This window comes from Canis lupus, chromosome 5, assembly GCF_011100685.1.
Source record: "Canis lupus familiaris isolate Mischka breed German Shepherd chromosome 5, alternate assembly UU_Cfam_GSD_1.0, whole genome shotgun sequence".
Lineage (NCBI taxonomy): Eukaryota > Metazoa > Chordata > Mammalia > Carnivora > Canidae > Canis > Canis lupus.
This window is the reverse complement of record NC_049226.1, coordinates 14,551,437-14,577,691: the sequence shown is the minus strand read 5'-3', so window position 1 is coordinate 14,577,691 and position 26,255 is coordinate 14,551,437. Positions and strand designations below refer to the sequence as shown.

Below are 26,255 nucleotides of genomic sequence, written 5' to 3'. Positions count from 1 at the left end.
TACCAGGGTTTGAGTCACTGTTTTTCCCACTCCTGGGGAACGCCCAGAAGAAATGATCCCACGACGGTCTCACCCCATGATGTGAGTCTGACAGCAGGCACTGCTGTCTCAGCAAAGACGGAACAGACAGGCCTTGATTTTTTAGTGTCTGGAGCAGGGAGGCAGTTAGGAAAAATCCTGATAAAATACTCAGCTGGTGGAGGCTTCAGCTTCCAGAGTTCTAAAATCAGCGGCAGAAATAGAAAATCTGAATAATACTAAGAATTAAAAAACCGAAGGAGACAGGTCCCTGAGTGCCCCAAAGAGGCAATCTCTTTAAAGGGTTACATCTGTTTTAAATCTTGAAAAAACGCACTTCGGGGAAGGAAACCTTTATTGTAAAAGCAGCTCTTTCTAGGTATTAACAGGGCAAGCTGAAGTCTCTCGTTTATCAAGTGCCAAATCTTGCTCCCCCCCCCCCCATTCAGGGACAGCCACTCTGCCCCAAGAGCAAATGTCATTATGCCCAGCCTCTGCTGGAGCTCGTCACGGGTCTGTACAGGCACCTGAGTGTCAAGGGCACTGCGAGTGTCCACACCAGCAGTTAAACGGCAGATGGTCCAGTTAAAGAAGCGTCTACCAGATGTGCCACATTTCTTAGGGGTGAAGAGGGTGTTGAGGTTATGTGGGATGATGCATGCTGAAGTATTGGGGGGGTAGGGACACCTCGCCCCTACGTGTTTTGCCCCCAGGAATAAAGTATCCGTAAACAAATGTGGCAAAATGTTAACTGGTGAATCCAGATGAATAGCATTCAAAACGTGTACTATTTCAGTTGTGTAGAGTTGCAAAATTTAGACTAGAGTGGGCAACTTTTTCGAGAACTTGGAATTCACGGTCTGGCTGAAGCAGTAAAATACCTAGGGACTCATCTGCTCAGAGCTCTTCCTGGGTGCAGACCCTTCCCAAATCAAGATGCCATCACTTACCAACTTCTCAAAGCTATTATTTATTCTGTACAAGGTTCCACTGTACATCAGACATTCTTCTACTCCTGCTTACATAGTAAACAAGTGCACATCAGCCCTTTGGCTCAGGTTCACAGGGCTTCCCTGGGACGGGCGGGGAGGGGGGTCAGGCCGGTTCAACTTGGGGCATCTTTCTCTGATGCCGCCTCCTGGGAGCATTGGCAGGCTTCAGGCTCCAAGGGGCACATGCTGGGCCCAGCTGTGCGGACGCACCGAGCTTCCGTGCCTTGGTGCTGCACAGCTTTACTCTCTCAGCACCGAGTTATGTCCAACCAGTTAGGGCAAAATCACACCCATGGGAGAGAATCGTACAGCTGAGGCAAGAGGTCCCCCAACACCCAGGCTCCGGCTCCCGGGGCAGGACTGCAGACCAATGCCGGGAGGGGCTGAGGGGCGGCATGGGCATCCCTGAGAAACTCGGTCCAAAGGGCCTATGTCTAGGAGGCTCTGAGAAGGGGCGAGGGCACGAAGGTCAAGAAGAAAACACGTTAAAAGGGAATAAATTATGGTTGAGAGTGGCTCTAGGGGTAAGGGGCTTGTGCTATCCTTCCAGCAGCTGGGGAGCAGACCAGGGGGGCGTAGAGGAAGTGGGCAGGAAAAACTTGATACACTACCGGAAGAAATCTCCTTCTACCAACTCTCCTCTCCGCCTCACCGATGCAAACCAAGCCCGGGGTAAGGGCAGGACCCCCATCTCCCCCAGCGGAGTTGAGCATGGCACTGGGGAAAAGGGAAGAGGCTGAGGGATATTTCAGGGAGGGGCAGTTACCCCCTGGTCCCCAAATGCTATAAGGCACAATTCTTGGAGGCAACTAGATTCCATCCAAAACATTAAAAAAAAAAAAAAAAACCAACAAAAACCCAAAAACTTGTTAGATCCCGGGTCTACTGTGGCTGTGCTTGGGGCTTGGCCAACACCCCCCGAGCACCACTGGGGGCTAGCATCAGAAAAGGTGTATTTGAAGAACTAAAAAAAAAAAAAAAAAAAATGACCAGCACAACGTCCCAGCTGTGAAGAGGTGTGAAGGAGAGCATCTCCAGTCTGAAAACTTGTTATGGTAATTAAAAAACAAAAAAGTTGGGTTTTTAAAAACCCAAGTCAGCTCTTTTCAAAGTCGTCCCCTTGTCTGTCCCCCTGGAGTTAGCAGCGTTAAGAGGGCTCTTGGCTCATGGGTGTTTTTCTTGCTTCTGGACCAGTGAGCGGGGGTCCAGGTGAAGACGGGTGCCAGGCTCGGGCGCCGGGGCTTCCGGGCAGCGATCCTCCCAGCAGGCTCCAGAGGGCGCTGTCTTCTCGGGAGGAGCGGGGGCTGGAAGGGCAGCGAGTGGACCAGGATCTGCTCCCCACAGACCGCTGTTGTTTATTACACACAGGAAAAAAAACCACAAGCTTAAAAAATGCAAACAAGAGAAGCCGAGGGGGCACCGTGCCGGCTCCAGGCTCTGCGTCCTGTCGATCTTCATGCCAGGGGCGGCTCGGGAGCTCCTGGTTCCTCGCTCCAGACCCTGACCAGGCTGCAGCCAACTCCTGCTCGGCAGTTTTAGTTTACTTTATTTCTCTCTTATTTGTCAGGTTTTTTTTTTTTTTTTGTCTTAAAAAAAAAAACCACTTAGGGTGTGGGGCCACCCCGGGGAAGGGAGAGAGGGATGGAGCGCCTCGCTGCTACATGCGGGAGGGTGGACTGGCCAGTTCATAGAAGAGCAGGTAGGCGTCGCTGGTGCGCACTTGGCTGGAGGACATGGGTGTGACGCTGTGGAGAGAGTGGAGAGAAGTCAGAGCCCTGCGGGGGCCCTGGGGACACAAGCTGAGTGCTGTGGGGGGCGGTGAGGGCCCATGGCTCCTCTCCCTGGGTGCCCTGGAGCCCATCTCTTCTAGGAAGTCTGCAAATGGGCAGCAGACTCCTACGTACCACACGGCCTCTTGGCACCGACCTCTCCTATCTGGTCCAAGTGGAAGCCACACAGATGGGCGAGGTTCAGGCGTCTGCCAGCAGGAGCCCCGCCTGAGACCATCTCACCTGGAGTCATTGAAAGTGTGCCATTCGCCTGTCACTGGACTCCGGCAGTAGGCTGTGTAATGGCCGCCCATGGTGGTTCCAGAGTGATTGGACACAGCGTACAGGTTGTAAACAGCGTGGTCTGAGGAGGAAGTAGATGGGTTCAGGCCCCCAGCGTGTTCCTGCCCCACGTTCCCTCTCCCTCCTGCTTTTCCTAACTCACTCTGCAGCCGCTTCCTTCCACCTCTGGGCCTCCCATCGGGATTTTAGGCACTGTGCCTCATTTCTGCCCTCCCAGCTGAAAATACTCACTGGTGTTTTCTGAGGCAAATTCTCTCAGGTCCAGGTCTCTTAGTGGGAAATTCACAAATGTTGTGAGCTTGCTGGTTCGTATTCTGGATTCTGAGAACCGCTTCAGATCTGGTGTTGATGTGAGTCAAGGACAGAAAGGGTGGCGAGGGTAGTCAAAGTAAAGGGGACAGGGCCCTAAGAGGGTGATGCACTTCCCAGAATCAGAAGAGCAAAGGAAGGAAAGGAAAGTCAACCAAATTTCCTTTTTTCCTGCTCTGCTTGCCCTCACTTTGGCCCCTTGTCACCAGCCACTCTCTAAAGGTAAGTCCCCGCCATGGTGGATCTTAAGGATACGGAGCACCAAGATCTTTGGGAACCTCTGGATGGAGAACTTCTTTATACATCGTTTTCTGGCTCGGCAGCGACAGCATGTCTGCAAGACATGACAAACAGCTACAGAGGACTTGGGGGAGAGGTCAGTGGGCCGAGTCTATTAACTCCTAGGCTGCGTCTGCGAGTGACAGGTCTTTCCCAGAGGGGTCTCTTGGGTGTGTGCTCTTGCTCCCACGGCGGGGGGGGGGGGGACTTACTGGCTTTTCATCACCATCAAGCACATCCTCTTTGGTGAAGAGCCTCATGCAGTCCGTTAAAGTTACCTCGGGATAACCTCGCTGGGAGAGACAAAGAGTAAAAGTCAGAGGTCAATGACAAGAGAAGGTAAGAGTGGGAGATCCCAAAGTAGGGCAACAGGGGCATGTACCTTAGCGATGGGCAATGAGAGGTCCCAGAAGGGATCAAAGACAGTAGAGCAGTAACCACAGTCAGTACAAGTCAGGGAGCTCTTTAGCTGCCCAACGAAGAGATCTGCGGATGAGATGGAACAGCAGAGCTTAAACTCAGAGAAGGAGCACACATTTCCTCTGGGCTGCGTGCCCTCTCGGTGCTCCTGCCTCTGTCCGTGGGAAACAGGGCAGGAGGGGGGCTCCCTGGGAGAATGATTCATAGGGCTTTTCATGCTCACGCTCTGCTCAGGCAAAAGCAGTGAACAGGGAGAGCAGGCATTCCTCCAATTAATGCACTTACCCCCAATCCGACTGTCTTCCCGTTCTAGATATTTCCTCCACATCTGTCGTCCTTTCTCATCATCACTAGGAACCCGAGAGAGGGAGACAACTGGGTCAGAGTGCATGCCATGAGAAGTCTAAGAGCCTATCAATCTAAATGCTTAATATTCCAAATTCTCTCCAAATTATTACCCCCAAAGAAGTCAGCCCAAAACTCAAGTTCACCAAGTTTTTCTTCCCCACAGCATTCTCCTCTTACTTACGGAAGATGATCGAGGTTCTCGGGGTTGGACTTGGGCCTCACTGTCACTCGGTTCACCTCATTGTGGAGCCCATCCAGAAGGAAGCGAAGAAACTCCTGGGCGTCTTGCTGACTGAGTCCAAAGGAAAGATAGTGAGCAAGGCCTCTTGTTCCAAGAACAGGCCTGCAGGGGCCGGCACCCACCCTGGGGGAACGTGTCTGCAAGGCTCTTACTTATAGCCGACGAAGCGTGGTGCGTATCTCTGGATCTGGGTCTTGAACTCAGATGGGCTCACCACATCGTTGGGGGATGAAGTCCATATGGTTTGGATTAGTTTTGCAAACTCTACCGGGAGGAGAGGGGACACGGAGAGTAGGGGTGACATTTTCTATGAGAAACTCAAACTAGAATCCATCCAAAAAGAAGCTAAAGAAAGAAAAGTAGGAGGGACACACAGAACACACTACTACTACTGCGGCAATACTGGAGCAGACAGAGAGAGTCCAGGGATGGGCTCCTCACCTTCCATGAGGGCTGTGTGTACATTGCTGCTGTGGCTGAGATCCCGCATATAGAGCCTCTGGAGGCAGTAATCCCTCAGCTCCCGGGTGTTGCTCAGGCACTGCAGAATGGAGTTCATGAAGCACTGCAAGAGATCATCTGATCAGTAAGACAGAGACCCCTGTCTGGTCTACTTACATAGTGCTGAAGGCCCTCTGGTTCCTCTACCAAAGAAATGACCACTCCCACAGCCTCAAGTTCCTCTTCTCGTAAGGGAACGAGGCACAGTGAGGCAAGTTCCCACTGCCGGCACAGGTGACGTAACTGCTTATTTACCATAGAGGTGTACAAGAGGGTGTGGGTGAGCTGGACGGGAGTGGGTGGGAAGGGAGGGATGTCCTTAGGATCCAGGGAAGGAGCTGACAGGATGGCAACTCCCCTTTAGGCAGTGCTTCCTGCTGGGGGCCTGGGAGGGAGGCAGAGCCCTGGCCATTCTATAAAACCCACCATCCAGGACGGGTGGGTCTCAAATGGCTTCTAGAGGAGAGGGAGTCAGTGGCAGCCAGGAAGGAACAATCATTATATGGTCCCAGTCAGGACAGTAGGGGGTGGCCTTAGGAAAGAAGTAGGGCTGGGAAGAGCTCACCGTGTTCCCAAGGTTTCGAAGACCAGCCAGACCCTGGGCGCTCTTAGAATTCTGTAAGCAAAGAACACATGGCAGGTGAGGCTGAAGGCAAAGAGACTGGGCCTGCGCTAGGCTCCCTCAGGCAACCTTCTGCCGAATGGAGCCATGAGCATTAGGCACACATGTTACTCTCTTCAACACACAACACAAATATTCTCCAGGGTTCTCCTTTCTTTGGTCAACATGTGTTTTCTCCTATTCTGTACCTTACTCTTCATTGTCTGCCCTACTGGAGGCTGGAGATTAGAACTGGAGCCTGGGAATTCGTGTGTTTGATTCCTGGCTACAAGGAACTCCGGGTCCCAAATCTGGGCGCTCTCTCAAATGACCCACTTTTCTACCCCTGGATGTCCAATACATGAAGCAGCTGTCATAACAGGCACTTCAAGGAGATCCTGAGACGTTCAATGACAAAACCTCTGAAGTGAGTTTAGACCTTCAGCTGGGGCAAACTGAAGCTGGCCTGCCATTCTGAATTGCCGGAGACAGGTGGAATTCCTTCCAGCTGAGCTCAGCTCCCAAAGGCTGATTAGAGCCTGGAGAATCCTCCCTGCTGGCCTCAGGTTTCCACATCCTGACTGATCACTGGCTGGGAACCCCTCTGAGGACGGCAGACTGTGGCCACTTAGAGGTAAGCACCTGGCTGAAGTGTGCCACTCTTGTTCTCGCCTCTATCGTGGAGGCTGGTGAGGGAGCTGGAGCAAGACAGCAGCTGGGTCCCAGGTCTCTTGGCTAATTCGGGCCCTACCTCGAAGGAGTCAGAAGACCTTTGGGCTCAAAGGGTTAAAGAAACAGTGTGCAGATGAGCCTGCCGCCCCCTCTCTCAGGGAGGGGACGGGGAGCTGGCGACTCTGGAGCAACACTGACTGGGGCATGCGTGGGGCCAGCTCAACCCTGATCAGAACAGGAGCCTGAAATAACTCAGCTAAAATTACTCATGCCGTGTGCTGACAGCCTCAGAGGCTGTCAGCAGCTCAGAGCCCATGAGGTTGTCAGCTTGAGGGGGTGGGGTGGGGAGAGGCAGGCTGAAGGAGGGCTTTTCTCAGGAATTGCCCTGCTGATCCCACAAGTAAGAGGATCCCTTCTTGCCAGGTATCAGGTCTAACACCACCAGGTAGGGAAGGAAATATACTCAGAAGAGAGACCTGGTTTCCACCTGTAGTTAGAGAGCCACGCTTATTGGCAGCAGGCGGGCATAAGCATCCTTGAACTCTGCCAGTGTTGGCAGTATATATATGGCCCCAAACACAAAATTTAAATCTTACCTTTCTGACAGTCTAAACCCTGATGTTCCAGTAAGAGGACCACAACAGAGATAATCCCCTGGACAAAGACCTTATCAGCATTTTCAGGCAGACCTGGAGGACTCCCCAGGGGCCCAACAAAAGCACTGCAGTCTCCGAGCTGCCCATTCAGAACCAAAAGTTAAAGCCTGACCACAGGCTACCCGCTCTCCCCTCCCCCAAGGTCCGATCTTACTCCTTTATTTTTGGCAGTGCTGGTTAGTTCTTACCCCTGTGCCTCAGATAACATCTGTCTAAAGGGGCTGGAGAAGCAAAGCCTGGCGATCATGTCAATGCCCACCCAAGTGGGCCTTCCACTGAGACAGTAGTCACTCAGCACTATTGGGGGCGGCGCAGTGGAAAACTGGATGCATCTCTGTACCGAGGCACTTTGGTGGTGTTGACACGTCTAACTCTGACCCAGCAGAGTGAGGGTCGGGAACAACACGTCATCCCCTGTGGTTACTATTCTTGAGGTTCTGACTCTACTCTGGGCCTGGCGGGTGGAAAGATGGAGAAGGCTCCTTTAAGGCTTTGCTAGGACCCTCTTTTTTTTTTTTTTTTGTAGGGGGTGGAGGTGGCTTGTTCCTTTGTCTAAAATTTCCCAAGTTCAAAATTACTTGCCAATTTCTACGCGCTCTGTAGGGAAGGTGGCTGGATAGGAGGAGTGCAGGGGGGGGGGCGGGGGGAGTGGAGGGGAGAGCAGGGCTGGTCTAAGCCCAGCCAGATATTCTTCGGCCATGAATAGGAAATCAGGAGCTCCAGGGAAAGTCAGCACTTTCCATTCTACAGAGGAACAAAATGTCCCAGGAGTGACCTTTCTTATGGTGAAAACAATCCTACCTCAGGGCCTGACGGCGAGAGGCTAGAACCAAGAGGTCGGCAGAGACCCCACACAGCGAGCCTCTCAGAGCCTCTCCCCAGGGGAGCAGGAAAGGGCTCCAGCTGCGGTGTGGAGCGCATAGGGAAGGACTCCAGAGGGTCTGGATTAAGAACTTGGTTACAATTAGTCCTCCGCCAACCTAACCTTGACTTAGGGGGCAACCACTGTCCTAAAAAGCAGATGTCACCTCCTCAGTCAGTGCACGGGCAGCATTCACCCTCCGTGGCGGGGCGGGGGGCTCAGGGAGAGCCCGTGCTGGGTTAATGGGGAGGACACACTAGGGGATGTGGGTCACAGAAGCAAGGCTGACTGACGTTTGCGCCTTCACACTCAAGACCCCGGTAAAGGGCTTTCCTGCTTACTTCACCTGTGCCATGAGGGTCAGCCATGAGTCCTGGCCGCAGCCAAGGAGCCTGGTGTGGCCCTGGCACGGGGCAGTGCACGCACTGCCAACTCGGGAGCTGGTGCCTGTTACGTAAGATCTGTCAAGCTCTGGCCCCTTCTCCCTTCCCGAAGGGGGCAGTGCCCAGCCTCTGGCCCCGGCATTACCCTGGGGCGGCTACTTCATTTGAGGGCTCCAGCGCGCACTTAGCAGAACTGGGGAGGGCCGGGCCGGAGAGAGAAGTTGCCCTCTTTCACCTGTGTGCGACTCCTCTGCCCTTCACAGGGTCAAAGGACCCCCGCTACCAACCCTTCGGGGGAGCGCCCTCGGGGCCAGCGAGGAGGGGGCGGCTCTGGCCCGCCAGCTTTTTCTTGCTGGGCTTCTGGCCTTGGGGTCGCAGCCGCGGAGTCCAGCGCGCCGCCGGCTCCCCCACAGCGGGAACCGGTCAAGGTTACGCTTTCCTGCACCTGTCCCGAGAGGTGCCGCGCATTAGGAGCCCACGGGCCACCTGGTGCCGGGGTCACGGAGGGGGGGGGGCGGGGGAGGGAGGAGGGGCTGGGACCTCGACAAGGGGAGGGGGCCGCGAGTAAGCCTGAGATCACCTGGGGAGGGGGCATTCCTTGCCGGGAGACCCTGGGAAAGGAGGGGTGGGGGCCGGGAGAATCCATCCCCCGGCCGCCGGGGCGCGCGGCACGGGGCGGGGGGGGGGGGGGGGGGCGCGTCCCGGGAGGCGGCGGAAGCCCAGCGCCCCCGGCGTGGGGGTCCCGGGAAGGGGCCCCGCGTACCTTGGCTTTGTTGAGCAGGAGCCCCACGAAGGTGGAGAGCAGCAGGGAGGGGGAGAGCGGGGAGCGCGGCCGCAGCTCCTTGGCGAGGGCGGGAAAGGGGGCGGCTGCGGGCTCCTCGGGCAGGGTCACGGTGTAGGAGGTGCGCATGCTGGGGGGCGGGCGGCGGGCTCGGACCCGGACCCGGACCCACGCCTAACGGCGGCACGGGGAGCGCGGGGGCACCGCGCGGGGCCACGGCCCGGACGCCGAGGCCGGTCAGGCCGCCACGGGACACGGCCCGACCGCGCGCTCCTCCGCCCCAACCTCCCCGGCGCGCGCCGCCAACCGCCCCGGCTCCCGGCTCCCCGCTCCCGGCTCCCCGCTCCCCGCTCGCGCGCTCCGGCAGACTGGCGGCCCCGCCGGCGCCTCGGGCCCCGCGACGTCAGCGCCGGGGGCGGGGCCAGACGCCAGCCCCGCCCCCGCAGGCCGCGGCCCCGCCCCCAGCGCCTGCCCGCGGCCCCGCCCGCCCCCGCCCCTCCGCCGCTTGGCCCGGGGCCCCGCCGCCCCCCGCCCGCTGACCGCGCGGGCCGGGACACCGCCGAGGCCCGGCGTCCCCGGGAAGGGGGCGGGACGGGCGGCCGAGCCCCCCGCCGGCCTCGGGGTCCGGACCCAGGAGGACCCCGCTGGACCAGGTCAGCCCCGGTGAGCTTCCCCCCTCCCGGGCGGCTTGCGGGTCCTGACCCCCGGGGGCGGCCGGGCCGTTGGCGAACCCGTTGAAAGTTCCGTGCGCTCCCCCGGGGCAAGATGCACTTGCACGCAAACTTTTTTTGCACGTTGCTCAGGGGGGACTCAGGCCCGCTTGGAGCCCGACACCCACACAGCCGGCGAGGGTCGCGATGGGCCCCCCGGGGTGAGGAGGATGGATTGACGTGGGGTCGGCACTGAGCTCCCCGCTCCGTCCCATCTCACCCCAGTCCCAGTCCGTCCCGCTATCAACAGAGGCAATGCTCCGATGTTATAAGGTACAAGAGGTCACTGTCCCATTTGGCCCCAGGGAAGAACATTTTCTGGCTTCTTCTATCCAGTTACCCAACTCCAGCTCTCAGAGAATCTCAAATTTTGATTTGTTTTGGGAGGTGGGGAGAAAGTACCACGGCGGTGGGGAAGCAGATGCTCAGCTGGGGTGGGGGCGAGTGTACTGCTCTGACCCTGAGGGCGGCAATGCTTGAAGAGCAGAGGTCTTCCCATTTTGTTTTGGATGCTCCACCCCCCCTCACCTATGGGGACCCACACAGAATCTGCCTAGAGAAAGTATCTTGTTTGGATCCTGCTGGCTATTTTTAGCTAGTATTTTTAGCATTTAAAAATACTCTGAGAAGCAGCAGCGTGTGCTGTTACTCATCTGTGGCCTCCTTCTGTTCCTCTCCGCGTGCTCATCCCCACATGTACACGCGCACTGCACACACGACCACAGCCACATGGGGGGATGTATCCAGGACACATGTATGGAGGGGATGAAGCTACTTGATGGTAAGCGAGGGGGGGCACAGAATGAGGTTGGTGAGCTCCCCAGTCACTGTCTTCCCTCAGTGACCAAATCCTGGACACATTGCTACAGCCTTTTCCTCCCTGCTTCCCTCTTTCCAGGCACACTCTTTCGAGCCAGTCCTACAGTGTCTGCAGGAATGCGTGCATTTAATGACGCCACACCTCTGCCCCCAAACACCTGGAGCACCTGACTCTTGCATCCAGTCCAGAAGCTGAGGTAGTTCTGTCGGTGAGGCTGTCTGTCCACAGACTCCTTCCATTGTCACCACCATGGCTCTTCTCTGATCCCTGCTGCTAACCAACCTGCTCTTATTTCTCTGCTTCAGCACTTGCCATCTCTCACTTAAAAGACAAAACTGCCACTGATTAAGTACTTACTAAATGCCAGGCACTGGCTAAGTACTTTATATACATTATCCCAGTGAACTTGCATAATTAACACAATGATGGAGGAGCTATTATCTCTATTTTCCAGATGAAGGACCTTAAGTCCTGAGAGGTCAGATGACTTGCCAGAACCACAAAGCTAATAAATGACAGTGTGGGGCTTTGAACCCCAACCTGTCTTATGGCAAAACCCATGCTTTTAACAATTACCAGGAGATTCTGGAATCCCCTTTCCTGCTCCCTGCCATTACTGGCTTACGAATTCTGCTCAAACCTTGAGTTTTCCACCAAGCCCTCTCTAAAGAACTCCATCCAGCTCGAAACACCCCATTACTGCATACCCCTTGTCTGCTGGCATTCAGGTTACACTGTACTAATTTATCTTAATATGTTTATTTTTGTTTTATAAGTGTCTTTAAGTCTTCTGTAAAGGGTTTTAGATCATGTGTTGATTATGCCATCACACTGAAACCTCCTCAGGGTCAGGGCTGTGGATTCTCTTAGTGGGTGCTTCATAAATGGTGTTGATCTCATCTCTAAGTGGGGGCCAGACCAGGCTCTGTGGGGTATTCTGGAAGTCCCACTGAGCCTCACAGGGTGGGGTGAGTCTGGATTTGCATGTTGAGTAAGCACTGTCTTGACAGGTGCTCACCTATGGGAGCATTGTGCCTTTTGTTCCATGACTTAAGCCAGCGATAGGAGTACTCCCACCCCAGGACATCCTGGCATTCTGCTAGCACACTCACTCCCTCTTTCCTGGAATGTAGAAGGTTAGGGACATTGCTGGGAGCAGGGGGGTCTAGATGAGGAAAGCTACTTGCATGGGAGCTCTTTGAGAAGCCTGGGGTACATGGAAAGAATTCACATAGGGTCTGGTCTTGTCAAGCAGGTCTGACTGCTGCAGGACACAACCAGCAAGGAACCATGGCTCATTTCTCAATTGGCCAACCCCCCACGACACCCTTTCTCCTCGGTGCCATTTCGCGAAGTGGGACGGGTAAAGGATGCATGTAGTCTTCTGGGATCTGAACCTGGCTCCGGTTCTGTGACTCTTTGCCTCAAATGTGCTGAGCTAATCTGAACGGGGCTCATTCCTCCAGCCTGAGACTGCCATTTCTCAGAGCCTGTGCTTGGCCTGTCTTCCCTGTGGTTAAGAAAGTTTCTTCACCTCAAATCCTTTTTGGCACGGATGGAGTATAAATAAATTAGAGTCAGGGTTAGCTCTGTGAGGGTAGTACTGAGAGTATCCTGCTTCCTCAGATCTCACTGATGGCTTGGTTCACGGTTTTGAAACACTGTTCAGACCCAGGCAAATGCTTCCCTGCGAAGCATGTACCTGTAATGACCACCACAAGTGGATAGACTGGTGGCTCCATTGCCTGATTGAACTGTTAGGGGTGCAGAGTTCTTGTTGGGGGTTGGGCTCCCAGCCCACAAGTGCTCCAGGGGATAGAGGGCCCTTTGCTTCCCTGCATCTCTAGTTCCCATCCCAGGAGGCCAAAAGCTCTGTACTCCTTTGAGCCCTAGGGCAGTCTGGCCTAAACCAGCTGGATTCCAGAGGCCCACACACTTCCCTCCCTTGCTTATATTTCTGTGCAGGTGCCAGTTTTACCTATCCATTGAGGTGAGAGGGTGTAGGGGGCCATGTGTGACGCTCTGGGCCTTGAACAGGATGTTCATTTCTGTACCTGCTGGTCAGTGGAGCGGCTCCCCCACGGGCAAGGAACATTTTGCCAGGCTCCGATTAACTTTTCCCTTGCTGAGCCCCATTCCAGCACCACATTAATTCATGAAGACATCCTGGAGCGGGGTGGAGGAGGAGGCAGGGAGGCTGATGCCGGGCGCTGATTAAGAAATTGAGCCTGGGTAAGGTAGCACTGGGGCCACCAGCCAGGTCACAGCCCATAGCTGGTCTTCAAGGGATGGAGACTATCAATATCTTGCTGACTCTGAACACAAACCCAAAGCGTTTGTCCTTTCTCAGCAGCTAGTACTCCTCCTGGCCCTGGGACCCTCTCCCTAAGGTCTCCCGTGAGCGTGAGAGTGTGTGACCTTCCCATGCTGTCCACAGAGATTCAAGCCCTCAGGAAGTGGGTGAGGGCAGCCCTGGGGTCTCAGGCTGCTAAGCTGGATAAACAAGACGGGGGTGGGGGGGTGGGGGGGGATGCACTTCAGCGTGGCTGAGTAAACAGAGAGAGAAGGCAGGGAAGGAGAGAGGTGGGTCACACTTCTCTGCTCCTCACCCAGGACCCTCAGGGCAGTTCTTGCCGCCTTTATCTTGTTCTCTTTGGAGTAACCCCTGCTCACTGCTTGGCAGCAGTCAAGTTCAAAGTCCCACCCAAGAGTGAAATCACATGACCTCCGCTTACATAATCTCCCTGTCACTTAACAGCTGGGAACCCAAGGCTTCTGGAGATGAGTCAGCAGCCCCTTGGCAAATAGGACCCAGGTACTCTAGGTTCCCAGACCTTTTGCTCCTAGCAATAGGTTTCAGAGCAGAGGGCAAGGGTCTAGAAGAGGCCACGTGGGGAGAATAGGCCGGCAGGCTCTGAGCCTCACTCCCTGGCTCTGCATCTGAGCAGCAGGTACTTTGCCTGATGACTGTGCCCTGGAGGGCCCTGTGCCAACCCCAGCGTTTCTTGGGGAGAGCAGAGGGTAGCCGGGGCAGGGCAGGGCGGGGCCAGGTGAGGGCAGGGCTGAGGCGGGTGGGCAGAATGCCAGGGCTGGGGAGGGAGCAGTTGGAGGGGTGGAGCGGGGGAGGATTAGGCTGGATTGTAGGGGTTAAAGCGCAGCCCTGGCAGGGCTCAGTGGGAACAGCTTGTCCTTCCATAGGCCCAGGGAACAAGAGAGGTGGGGCCAAGGGGGGCCATAACTGGGTTGGGCGTTTGGGCTCCTGTTTTCTGCAGGGCCAACCCACCTGGCCTGGCTTGAGTTCCCACAGGCAATGAGTGGGGGTGGTAGTGAAAGCTTTTTTTTTTTTTTGCCATTTCTGAACCATCAGTCCCTCCCCTCCAATCTGTCTGCATTTTAAACAGAAGGCGGAGCCTGGGGCACCCTCATTATCCTAGGCTGAGAGGCACCTCCATGGGCTGGTGTTTTGTTGGTGCTTATGCAAGCATGGGGAGGGGGTCAGAATTCATGTCCACCCACCACCACCAGTCCTTTACTTGTGCTTAGCTGAGTCTGTAATATCCCAAGTTCATGTTGACTGTTACTACGAATGAGGGGAATGAGCCTGGTTAGAACTGTTCTACTCCCTGGTTGGGGACCTGCTTTTGACTCCCCATTATGTATGTCAGATGTAGTTTAAGTCAGCCACCCGGAGAGCCCTTGGGGCCACGGCCACCCCAGGCGACCTTGGGTGGGAGTCAGGTCACGCTGGGCCTGGCCACGTGATACAAGGGTGGTCACCTCCCCGTTCCACTCAGCTGCCAAATGCCCCTTTTCTATCTCCTTTTCTACCTACTCTTCCATTGCATTTTGTAGGTTTCAGATTCCTTGACATCCACTGTTTGCTTTGAGCCTCATGACAGCCTGTGAGGTGGGCAGGGCAGGTATGACCCATCCCTTTTATGGATGAGGAAACAGACCTCAGATGAGAGGTGTCTAAGGTTAAAGAGGCAAACTGTTCGTTCCAGCCTCAGGTGACCTCTCCCTTTCCCACCACCTATGACACTTACCAACACCCTGGGCTGCCTTTTATTGCAACTATCATAAGAACTTATTTCCTCCAGCAGAAATCTCTCTTGCCTCCCAAAAGTGCCTAGAAGGGTACAAGGAGGACTGCCATTTATTGAGCACCTACTATGTGCCGTACAACCTTTGATTCCTCATGATAATCTACAGAGTGGGAGCTACGAACACTGGTTACATAGAGGGAATAGGTTCAGAAGTTAAGGAGCTTCTCTGAGGTTGCACTGCTAGTAAGCGGAATACCGTGAATGAATGCATGAGAAGCTCAGATCCCCCAAACGGAGATCTGAAAAGATGCTGGACCCACTTTTAGAAAGATGTGGTCCAGGTCCCTTGAGCAGGGCTATTCTCTCCTCAGGAGATGGAGCTGGCAGCAGGATGTAAGGCTGAGAGCAGTGAGGAGAGAGGGTGAGGCTAATTCAGGGTGTTACATCACAGACCCATGGGGGCCTTTTCCCACTGGTAGTGTCTTCTTGAGTGTGAGCTCAAGGTGAGACACTAGCTCCATCGTAGAGTGTTACTGGCTACTTAAGTGTGCTGCGAGCTGTTTCTGGATGGGAAGGAGGGGTGTTAGGGTGGCTGAGTTTGCCCAAGGGCAGTCTGCTACCCCTCCAAGGTCCTCTTTCAAAACTCTCCTCATCTGGTCCTGGAGGTGGAGGAGGGGCTCAGGTGTCCCCTGTGAGAGGGTAGAGGGCAACAGACCCCAGGGAGGGAGGCTTGAAATAGGCCTGTGTAGGAAGGAGGCAGAGTCCCAGTGGAGTTTGACTCCCCCCATAAAGGAGGAGACCTTGCTTTCATGATTGGGGCTGAGGGTGGGTCTGCAGTTTCATCTGTGGAGAGGAGGTTTTCAAACTTCAGCATCCTTAAAGGTTACCCGAAGAGCTTATTAAAAGGGCAGATTCCCAGGCGTATCCCTAGAGAGTTTGATTCAGGGGATCTGGGTGGGGCCCAGGGCCCTGAATTATTAAGCCTCACAGGTGATTCCTGCAGACTTCACTCTGAGGAACACTGTGTACCCTAAAGAATCTTTCTCTTCTGAGCAAAGGGAGGGAGCCTCCCAGAGGCCTTTAGAGCCCATCCACTGAGAGCTGCTTTCTGATTGCCCCTGAGATGAGCCACACCAGACACGTCCAAGTGAATCATGCTCTAGTCTAACCACACGTCCCTCTGGTAGCACCTATTTCTTCCAAGGCCAGCCTCTGTTGTCCCCTACTCCTCTTCCACATTAGCCCTTCAACATAGCCAGCCTTGTCTTGTCAGGTTCTGAATGTTCTGGGAGGCACCAACTTTTGTGTCTCCCTTGGCGCTTCACAGACAGCCCAGCAAGGCCAACACTCTCTAAGTAATGTTATCAAAGTTGTCCTCTCAAGACCTTTAGTTATGGCAGGCTTAAAGGTCTATGACCCAAAGCCCTGTGCCAATCTTGCACACCTGCTCCATTTGTCCGGATGAGCCTACTAAGCAGCATTTATTTCTTGCTGTGGCACAGCTATTATTTCCAAAAGGCACCTGTCCTAGAAGTAGGGGACTGGTACATAAGGTAATGAAGGAAACATAACACCCAGCTCTTCCTGCCCATTGGCTTGTCTATCCACTCACCTACCCACCCATCCATCCACCCATCCATCCATCCATTCATTCATCTGCCCACTCACCCATCCACCCATGTACCCATCCATGCAATCAGCAGATTAGTGGAACTCTCTCAGCGCTAGGCACATGGGGAGGCATCTAGAGATATGATTTCTTTCTCATCCTCTGAGAGCTTGCCACTCTATGTGTACACCAATAACTAAAGAAAAAGCAGGATGTAGTCAGTACCCCAGGGAGGTGTGTTCACAGATTAGATGCAAGCCAGCTCTTACTGTCTCTGGCAGAGCTCTTCCTTTCTTCTAGTTCAGGCAGGACCGGAATATAGAGGTATGGGATTGTCTAAAGCCCTAGACAAAAATTTCTCCAGCATCTTCTCCAAAGACACATGATAAGCACTGCTGTCCATACACCCTGGTCCCCCCTCCTTCTGATGTCTTATGCCCTGATGTTAAACCAGGTGCTCAGGCTGGGAAGTAAAAACTTGAGCAGGAGGAGAGATGCAACCAGAGCAGGGAGGTTTCTCTTACCACAGGGAACACGGGTGGTTTGGGGACCTCAGCATTCAGTTCAGGATGGTGTGAGGCCTGCAGGAGACCCTGGTATGTTGGGTGGCAAAGTGGAGGGTGAGGACTGCAGTGTATGTGGGGGTAGCTGAACATTTCCGAGAGCACTGCTGGATCGTTGTCGGGTGCATGGGTCCTGAAATGGGTTTCCTAGGGAGAGTGGGAAAGCCCCTGAGCAAGAGTACCAGACATGCTGAGATGACTTCTCTGGCTGGGGCCGTAGGATTTGGAAAGGAAACCTCCGGCTTGGATCAGATGGGGAGTTCTCCCCTCATCCTGGGTGTTCTACATCATTTGCTGCCTCCCCAGTCCATCACCGGGTCCCCAAGGGGCAAACTCACCATGGTGTCTCGCCCTGGGGAGCTGGAGAGGCTAGACCCAGGGGCCTGGCCCTTGCTTTTCTCCCATAGAGTGTAACGGCCGCTGGGTCGGTAGGTGGGGCTGAGGACTTCAGGGACTCTTGTGGGAGGCACCTGGGTGGGCAACTGAGGCGCACTGCCCTTTCGACCATAGTTCTCCAGGTAGTCGGTCAGGTACTCGGAGCGGCTGGCTGCCTGGTAGAGGCCCTGCAGGGCACACAGCTCCTTGCGCGTGCGGGCCAGCATGGGGCTGCGGCCCAGGTTCCCAGGATCTATCCGGTAGCTATCTGAGGTCCGGAGGCTGGAGAAATCCCGAGCCAGGTCTGATTGACTGTTCGACCTCCTTTGGGTCAGGGTTACACCCTGGTCGCGGGCAGTCACAGGCAGGTAGCTGAGGGAGCTGTTGGTCACTCCATAAGGGAATCCACTGCCCCCGCTGAGTCCACTCCCTGAAGGCCGTTCAGTGCCCCGAGTCTGGCTCTCGGCCCGCTTACCACCCCCAAGGATATCGGCTCTCAGCAGGGGGCGGCCCCTGTCATAGTCCAGGAGGGAGGAGGGGCCATAGGTCCGGGGCCGGGTGAGGAAGCTGGTTGGGGGGCCTGGCTTAAAACCAAGCTTCTCCTTCTCCAGGAAGGAGGCAGCCAGGTTGGCTCCATAGGAAGAGGGAGTGTAGGTGCCATAGCCCGATTTGGCATAAGGGGCATCTGTGTAGCGGGTCGATTCCGTGTAGCGCTTCAGGGTGGAGGAGAGCTGGGACATCCTTCAGGGTGGCACTCAGTGGGGACTGGGAGCCTCATGGGCTGAAAGACAAGGAAAGCAGTTGTCAGAGGACCCTGCCTGGTTTCAGGCTCCCCCATACCTGCTCTTCATCCCCAGCTCGATGTTCAGCTCGTAGTTCTCAGCCAGAGACAACACCGTCCATTTCCTCAAGAGGTGGGCCCACCACTAAGAAACACACCCATGCCTGTGTATACGTGCACACGTATACAGGCTTATGCACAGGTTTGCACGTTACCTGTGCATTCACACCTGAGTGAGAGCATCAGACATGAGGTGGCTTTTATAAACCACACAGGGCCATTGCTGTCAGCACACCCTGGCTGCTCTGAGGGCTCCCTTGCAAAGACCCAGTTCTGAGGGTGGGACTGCCCTACCCTCAGCCGCCCTCCAGTGACCCATGGTATTCCAACCCAGATCTCATCTGCTTCCTCTCTTCAGCTACCGCCCTCAACTCCTGGGTTGAAAATACTGGACATTTTAAGAAGTATTAATTCTTCCTGCTTAAAGGAGAGGCAGGATTCTTTTTGGAATCATACATTGTCTGAGCTGGAATGGCCCGACGATCATTTGGTCATAGATCCCTGGTGAGCAAAAGGAGGGTCATGAGAGGCTAGGGGAGGAGGTGGTGAGTGAGCATGTGGCAGAAAGTGGACTTGACCTCAGTGTCCAGATCCAATCCCACAATTCTTCCCTGGACATGGTCACCTGCTGTGGTGGGGCATCCTCATGTGGCAGAAATTACCCTCTTCATGGATCTAACTCATATGCTGTTTTTCTCTTTAAAGATTTTATTTATTCATCAGAGACAGAGAGAGAGAGAGAGAGAGAGAGAGAGAGAGGGGCAGAGACACAGGCAGAGGGAGAAGCAGACTCCATGCAGGGAGCCCGATGTGGGACTCGATCCCGTGACTCTGGGACCACGTCCTGAGCCAAAGGCAGATACTTAACCGCTGAGCCACCCAGGCATCCCTAACTCGTGTTTTAAGTGGAGTTGGGGTCCTGTGGACTTCCAGGGGTTCCTCTCTGCAACAGCCAACCAGCTGATGCTGATGACTTGGGCAAAGGGGGCCCCCTAGAGGCTAAGATCCTTCAGTACAGGCGGTACTCCCTGTCTCCACACCCCGCAAGTGGGGCTGGGGTGGATCTGGTGAAGGCACACAGAAATCTCTGAACTGAGGAGTTGTAAGGATCCTAAAGAATCATCTGTTTTAACCTCTCTGTGGTACAGATGGGAACAGCGACACTGATTTGCCCAAGGTCACAACTAGCAGAGCCAAGACTGGAATCCAGGTCTTCCAGGTTTCTAGCCCAGTACTCTTCCTACTGGACCTTGTTTCACCCCTCCCCATCCAGTTTAGGCTCACTTGAGGACTACCAGAGTCCCTCCATCACCCTACGTGCACAGGCTTCATCTGGAATGGAGCTGATGAGGTATGAGGGGCAAAGATGCTATGGAGAAGAGGAACTTGGGGGAGCTCGGGGGGAGGGGGCTCCTGGGAAGGGTAGGCAGAGCCTTCCAGGAACCTCAGAGTAGTGGTACAGGGCTGGTTTTGACTTGTCTCGTGACTGACTAGCTAGGTGATTTTGCACTAGTCATTCAGCCCCTCCGAGCCCCAATCTCCTCACCTGTACAATGCGTATAATCATCATCATTATGGTCCCTACCTCACAGGGTTGTTGCGAGGAATAAATGAGATAATAACACGTGGAAGCCCTCAACTATGACAGTGGTTATTATCTCTTCCCCCAACCCCCGCCAGGCTCTGGGCCCCTCCTTCGTAGGCCTATAATAATGTCAGGGCTGGCCGTCTCCCGGCCTGGCCGGCTTCTGACCTCAGCCCTGGGCGCCAGGCTTCCCTTGCGTCGCTCAGTGAGATGTGCGGGTGAGCGGGCAGTGGGCAGAACCCAGCCGTGCTGCAGACACTGGCTCGGGCAGCCCACAGCCTGCCCTAGTCTGGCGGCCCAGCACGTTTGGGCAGAGAGGAGCTGGTGCCAAGCCCTGGATGCTGATGGCTTGGCAGAGTGCCCTAGAAACTCAGTCCGTGCAGGGCGTGGGATAGGTGCAGGGGGCGGGAGATCACCAGGTGGCAACCTCCATATGGGTCCTAGAACAGAACTTCTAGAGCCTGCCAGAGACTGGCAGCAGTTTTCAGTCTGGGCTGCCTCCAAAAGGCCAGGTCCACATTTACTGTACGCTTTTCCCACCTGTCCTGGGGGACCTCCGTCTTTGCGTACACACCCTTGCCCACTGCGCTGCCACCTCCAGCACAGCTCCCACTCCTTTCTAGGAAAAAGGTAACTGGAGGGGGATCTTGTGCAGGGTTAGAGGGGAACCATAGCTCTCCTTCCATCTGCTCAGCTTTCTGGGATACAGAGGAGAGCGTGAAGGCTGAGGGAGGCCGGGGGAGACACAGACGGAGGCACCAGGGTGGGGGCGTGGGACGAGTCCTGCTCTATTTCACTTTGGAGAAACTCCATCAATAATTCAAAGTCACAGAGACTCCAGGTCTCAGGAACTGGGCTCTGGGACACCAGGCAGCCAATCAGATATGACCTCCCCCCTCACTCTCCCCCCCAGGGCATGAGCTCATGCCTCCTCCCATGGCTCTCACTCCCCCTCCTCCACACTAAGACTCCCAGGGAACTGGTATTCTGCAGGCAGTGCCCCAAACTCGTGACCTCTCCTGGCCCTGCTAGTGACGCAGAAGTGCTGGGGCTGAACAAGTTACAAGGGACAGGGACAGACAGCCCCAGGAAGGCCTGCAAGTATTCCTTGGGAAGGGTTGCGGCTAGAGGTAGAGTCCCACCTTCTGGCCCACAGAATCCCAGGAGGGCTCTCCTGTGCACTCCAATCTGGCAGGCAAGTGGCAGACCTCCGCTTTGCCACAGCAGCCCCGGCGGGTCATGCCATCACTAACAGCTCCCTCGAAGCTGCCTTTCACTGGGGAGAGGGTCTCCACTGGGGCTGAGGCCTGGAGCATGCCTATCCCCTCCCCCTAGCCCCTAGTTTCACTCTTGAGAAAAGTGTCAACACCTTCCAGGTGAACGGACAGCTGGGGTTGGTGCCCCTTGGCATTACCTGGCACGGCTGTCCCTGGAGACTGCAGAGCACACCACGGGTGGGAGAGCAGGCTGGGCCCTGGCTGTAGCCTTGCTGCGCAAGACAGGGACAGGACGGGCACTCACATGGCTTTGAGTCTCCTCGTTGCCACAGGAACAGGCCTGGACTGAATGGCCCTTTCATGGGGCAGTGGGAGGCGAGCCGATTGGCTGGGATCCCCCGTCTCCCTCTCTGCCGGGCGTGGGGCCCCTGATGCCCGTCTCCTTTCGCTGTTTACCCAGAGCTGGCAAGTATAGGCATGTGGCTCTAGGCAACTCCTCCCCAGGTGCCCGCCACCTCGGACAGCGGGGGCACTCCACCTGCCAAGCTCCTCCTCCATGTCATCCTCACAGGGGCACCTCCACTCTTCCCTGTTCTGCCAAAGCTCTCCCTCTCTTTTCTCAGTTTCCCCGTCTTGGGAGGTGCAACTGCATTCTGTGCACAGAGCCCTCTGCTTCCGGAAAGGACATGTGAGCCCAGCGACCATGATCCCACCAAAAGGCACTGAACACCTCTGGACCAGGCACCGTCATCCTGAGCGCATCACAAGCAGCTTCTCCTGGGTCATGCAGCCTCCCCAGAGCACTGGGCTGGCCCTCACCTGGCCCTCATCGCTCGCCTGCTGCTCTTGCAAGTGCACTTCCTGCTCAGCGTCCCCAGAGCCTCCGTGCAGTTTTAGGTTTTGATTCTTTTGGAGAAAGAATTTAAACTCACAAGCCTCATATGAAGGCTTCACGTAAATCATGATTTACATTAAATCAAAGTTAGTATTTTTATTGAAAATTCAACAACCAGACAAGGAATTAAATCATGAAACTTTTCAGTGAAGCAGTTAGCATTCCTACTTCTGAAGTAACTGCATAAAGACTTCTGGGACACCACGTATTAATGTGCTAATCCTCACGATGGCCCCCAGCGGTGGGTGGCATCGTTATGCCCACTTGCTGATGAGGAAACCAGCGTTGGTGGAAGTGACGTGGATCCCTCAAGGTCATGCCGCAAGCAGTGGCAGCACTGGGCTGGCACCTGTGCTCTGTCCCCTAACAGCCACCCTGAAGCCACCGCCCCCACTTGGCACTTCTCTCACCTCCCCCACCCCCTGCGCTGGCACAGGGTAGGACCTGTGGCATGGGGTCCAGGCAACGCAGGCATCCACTGTCTAGGCAACAGCATGGCAGGTACAGACTCCTACAGGAGGCTGCCCTTTGAGTTTCCACTGCAGGCAAATGAAAGCGAAGCCAAGTGCAACCTGAGCGCCAGGACAATTCTGATCGGCCAAGAGATGGTCCAGGAGGCCTCCATTTCACCCGCAGTGCCAAGCTCCTGAGTGTCCCCTGGTACTGGCATTTAGTCCCAGCCAGGGCCCTTGGCCCAAGGCCTGGTTATGGACATGCCCCTCAGCCTCCTACCCTTGCTGCAGCTTGGCCCACTCCCCAAAGTACCCAGGCTAGATGAGTCAGGGGTTAAAATGAGCCCTGTGTCCCTGGGGCAGCCAACCCCCATGCGTCAGCCACTGTCATTTCCTGTTGCTCACGTGAAGTGCTCCCTAACCTGCCCAGCCAGGGGAGGGACTTGCTCCCCAGGAATCCCAGGCACTCCTGGCCCCCAGGGTAGGGGATGGGTAGTGCCCCACATCCCAGCAGCCTTCATGGCCCCTCTCTGCCCAGATCCACTCTGCTTTCTAGGGTGGAGGTATGCCAGCTTCTGTGGCCTTGCCTCTCCCTGAATAGAAAGCCCCTAGCTTGGTTTCAGGGGTAGGCCTCAATAGAGTTCAGTCCTTCCCTCCTAGGGACCAGGTGTCCAGGACAGGTGAGTGGGGAGTCCCAGCCAGTCCTGCCAGGTGCTTGTGACCTCAGAGCTTTCCAAAGCTACTTGCTAACACCATTGGAATGAGGCACTGCTGATGTGCTGACCTTGAAAGGTAAAGAGGGCTGAGAGAGGGGTCCTATCTCCCTTCATTTACACTCTGACTCCCACTCTTATCTGTTTGGGCACTATCTGGGCATAAGCATCAACTCCTAGGTTGTGGGATGTCCTGGCTGTGGCAGATGCAGGTTGGGTGGAGGGCCCAGGTGGGGGCTCTGTGTATACCCTCAGTCCCCAGCGGCTCTAGTCTGCCCAGCCTGTCACTAGTAGCTCTCCTCTCTCAGCGCCTTGTGCCTTGTGCCGAGCTAGCCACCCACCAGTTGAGTGCCTAATCCTCTTACATGCCTTGGCAGGGGGTCGTTCAAGGGAATTTGGATCCATCTCTTTCTTGCTCCCAATAGTTGCCCAAGGGCTGGGAGAGGAGTGAAGGGATGAGAGAGATTGGAGATGAGGGCAAGGGTCCTAACTGGTGGAGAAGGGAGTAGGCCCAGGGTACTATCTCTATAGCATGCCTTTTGATTTGAGGCTGGGGGGTGGGGGATGAGGGGTAGGCATCTCTACACTTCCAAGAAAAGGCAAAGGAACGGGCCCTGTCGGGAGCTCTCCTGGTGCCCCTTCCACAGGCAGAGTCCCCGTCTCCCTCCCTTTCCTCTTGGGCTTGCCTTTGCCCTGTTCTCCCTGCCTCTGCCTGCCCCCTCTGAGCCTGAGCCTTCCATCTTGCCCCAGGCACCCTCCAGGCCCTGTTGGGCAGCCTCTCACATGCTCCCCCAAACACAAAGGGCTCCCTGGACAGCGGCCCCATGAAGCTCACATACTACACGGGCAGCTACTGACCTGTGTCCGGGGGCACTGGGCAGGATCTGGGGGCTTCTCCTTCCCCAGCAAGGCAGGGAGCGCGGTAGAGAGCCCAGAGGCTGAAGTCTGACTGGGGCTGGGTAATCCGGAGCTCAGGTTACGGACTCCGATATATATAGTATCTTATCTGACCTCACAGAGATGGCTAGCTCAACTCACTTGCATTCCAGGCCAGGGGAGAATTAAAGGGGCAGTGGCCAGCCCTCCCTCGAGGTGTTGCCCCAGTGGGCCACTGCCAGGCAAGGAGATCGTGGGAGGGCTCTTTGGAGGGGGGCATTTTGAAGTGGAACAGAAGAGGGATCCAAGGGGAGACGAATGAAAAGAGGGTAGAGGGATGGGGATGGAATGGAGAGGAAAGGAGAGGAGGAAGCCTCGGTGCTGGTGCAAATCCTCCCTTTTGAGGTAGAGACCTAGAGATCCGGGGTGCACAGGTAGTGACAGGCGGGACCTGCTCTCAGGCATTCGGTTCCAAATTCTTTTATAATGGACTTCTTTCTAGGCCTGGGCTTGTATTCCAGTTCTTTCCCTTTTATTGGCTGAGACAGTGGGCAAGTCATGTAAGCTGTCTGGACCTTAGTGATTTGATCTGTAAAACAGGAGTAAAGAGTATAATAATGCTATATATCTCACCATTGTGAGAATTAAATAATATTTGTAAATTTCCTGGCACATGGTAAAATTTCAATAAATGATAGTAATGATTATGCTGAATACTTCCACTAATTGTTACAATTAATGGGAGTATTTGTAGTTGCACCTGCCACGGAAGCCTTCCTAGGGAGAATAGGGCCTCTGGGCCACCCCTTGGGAGTGCTCAGTTCTAACACTAGACAATAGCCCCGTGGTTTTCTGAGCTGCTCCATGTCCCATAACTGGCAAGGGCCAATGACTCTTGCTATATTCCCAGATGTCCAGCCCATCCAGTGGAGAAGAGCCAGGTCGATTACGGCCCTTTCCCCCTTTGCCTAGAAAAATAAAGCAAGTGCAGCTGCCCCGAGGCTACCAGGAGAAAGCTGCTCTGGGGTGGTTCCACTCTACCTGTCGGAGTGCTCAGGATTCCAAGGCCACAGAGCTGGGCTGGGCAGGCTCACAGGAGGATGGAGCAGGATTCTTTCTTAACCTCTTGGGCCTTGGTGCTCTTGTCTGCTCCCAGTCTGTGTCTCCTGTTTCTCGATGGCTCTCCCTGAGGACTGGGAGTACCCAGGATGGTGCCTCCACCCTGTCTCAGCAGAGGCTACTGACTCAGCTTGGGTCCTGGTGATGCACTTCAGAGGACGCCCTCGTCCCTGGCCCTCATTCCAATCGTCATTCCGACTCCAGTTTGGCACGTATCTACAGTATCAGAGGAGTGGGGGATGCCCCAACCCAGCCTAACCAGCTTTCCTCTCCTCCACTTTGCGGGTTTGGACTCGGGGACCTTCTCATGCCCATGCCTGGGGAGGTGGACATCACCACCATCTCCAGCTCAGCCCCATTCTAAAAGCTGCCAGATGAGGAGGTAGACGTTCACTCGTGGGGGGTGGGGGGGTCCCACCTAGAATGGCTTGGCCAGGGCTTCCCGTGGCTAAGTGTAAGTTACTCGCCCTGGAGCACCGCGTGCCTGCTTCTGGTTTGGGATTGGTGAGAATTTCAAAGATGCCTCTCTCTGGTTTGGGATTGGTGGAAAATCTCCCCCTCCACTTAACTGCTGCCCTCCCCCCACCCCCACCCCTTTGGCAAACTGACCAGAGAGAGCCCGCCGGAGCTTGAACTGGGCGCACACGTGGGGAAGGGGTTGTCAGCGACCAGGCGTCACTCTCAGGCCATACACCACACGGGGCACAGAGCCCCGGACCTGCCCAAGCAGGGTTTCCTTAGAACACAGTGATCAGCACACAGATGGCTCTTCCTGGCACCCCGGGCTGTCAGCTGGCAGCCCCCCCCCAACTGGCGCCCACAGCTGGAGCTCCTCCGCACAGCGGGCGCTCGCCCTACATAGCTGGTGCCCATTCCACCCAGGCTGTCGTTGACACCTCACTTTCTGAGCCTCCGACCGCGCTGACCTCCGCATCCCTCCTCCCCGGTCTCCGACAGGTGGCACATACCTGCCTCTTCTCCGAGGATGGACGAGTGGGGCCGGGCGCAGGCATGGAGCTGCGGGTGAGTCCCGGCTGGTGCTGGCGCGGCGCAGTGAGCAGCGGCTGACGCAGAGGGCTCCCCGGCCTCGCTCCTGCCCGCCTCTCCCCCACCTCCGCCGGGGCCGGGTGAGGACCTCCCCGGGAAATCGGCGCCACCCAGCGGGCAGCCGCCTCATTGCGCCCCGGCCGGCAGAGCCCCACCGCGCGTCTCGCGTCACTGAGACGCGTCACGGCGATTGGCTTGTTCCCAGTGTGACGTCAGGGGAGCCCCGCCCGGCCGGCGTCTCCCAGGCGACGG

The 26,255-nt window shown here is 55.7% G+C and overlaps 1 protein-coding gene and 1 long non-coding RNA gene across 35 annotated transcripts in view; one reads left to right on the top strand and one right to left on the bottom strand.

The window, feature by feature from the left end:
- Positions 1–972: 972 nt before the first annotated feature.
- Positions 973–26,082, bottom strand: USP2 (ubiquitin specific peptidase 2). 11 transcript variants are annotated; one of them, XM_038535907.1, is made up of 16 exons: positions 25,925–26,060; positions 25,566–25,674; positions 24,879–25,172; positions 17,222–18,039; positions 16,845–17,030; positions 5,746–5,796; positions 5,121–5,244; positions 4,832–4,943; positions 4,620–4,730; positions 4,376–4,440; positions 4,053–4,156; positions 3,883–3,963; positions 3,647–3,725; positions 3,314–3,421; positions 3,023–3,143; positions 973–2,755 (listed from the first exon to the last, which is right to left on the bottom strand). In XM_038535907.1, the coding sequence occupies exons 4-16, from the start codon at positions 17,996–17,998 to the stop codon at positions 2,668–2,670; spliced, it is 2,007 nt and encodes a 668-aa protein (XP_038391835.1). In that variant the 5' UTR covers positions 17,999–18,039; positions 24,879–25,172; positions 25,566–25,674; positions 25,925–26,060; the 3' UTR covers positions 973–2,667. The 11 variants fall into 11 exon arrangements, 10 of the variants coding, with proteins under 10 accessions (XP_038391835.1, XP_038391836.1, XP_038391837.1 ...); XM_038535908.1 differs by lacking the exons at positions 24,879–25,172; positions 25,566–25,674 and having other exon boundaries at positions 25,925–26,082; XM_038535909.1 differs by lacking the exons at positions 24,879–25,172; positions 25,566–25,674; positions 25,925–26,060 and adding an exon at positions 23,820–23,953.
- Positions 9,668–26,255, top strand: part of LOC111095807 — a 167,399-nt gene continuing 150,811 nt past the window's right edge. For 9 of the 24 annotated variants that reach the window (XR_005359163.1, XR_005359160.1, XR_005359161.1 and 6 more), the window contains exons 1-3: positions 9,668–9,798; positions 10,744–10,861; positions 21,525–26,255. This is a non-coding gene — a long non-coding RNA (uncharacterized LOC111095807). The other 15 variants (XR_005359174.1, XR_005359173.1, XR_005359177.1 and 12 more) reach the window with 13 other exon arrangements.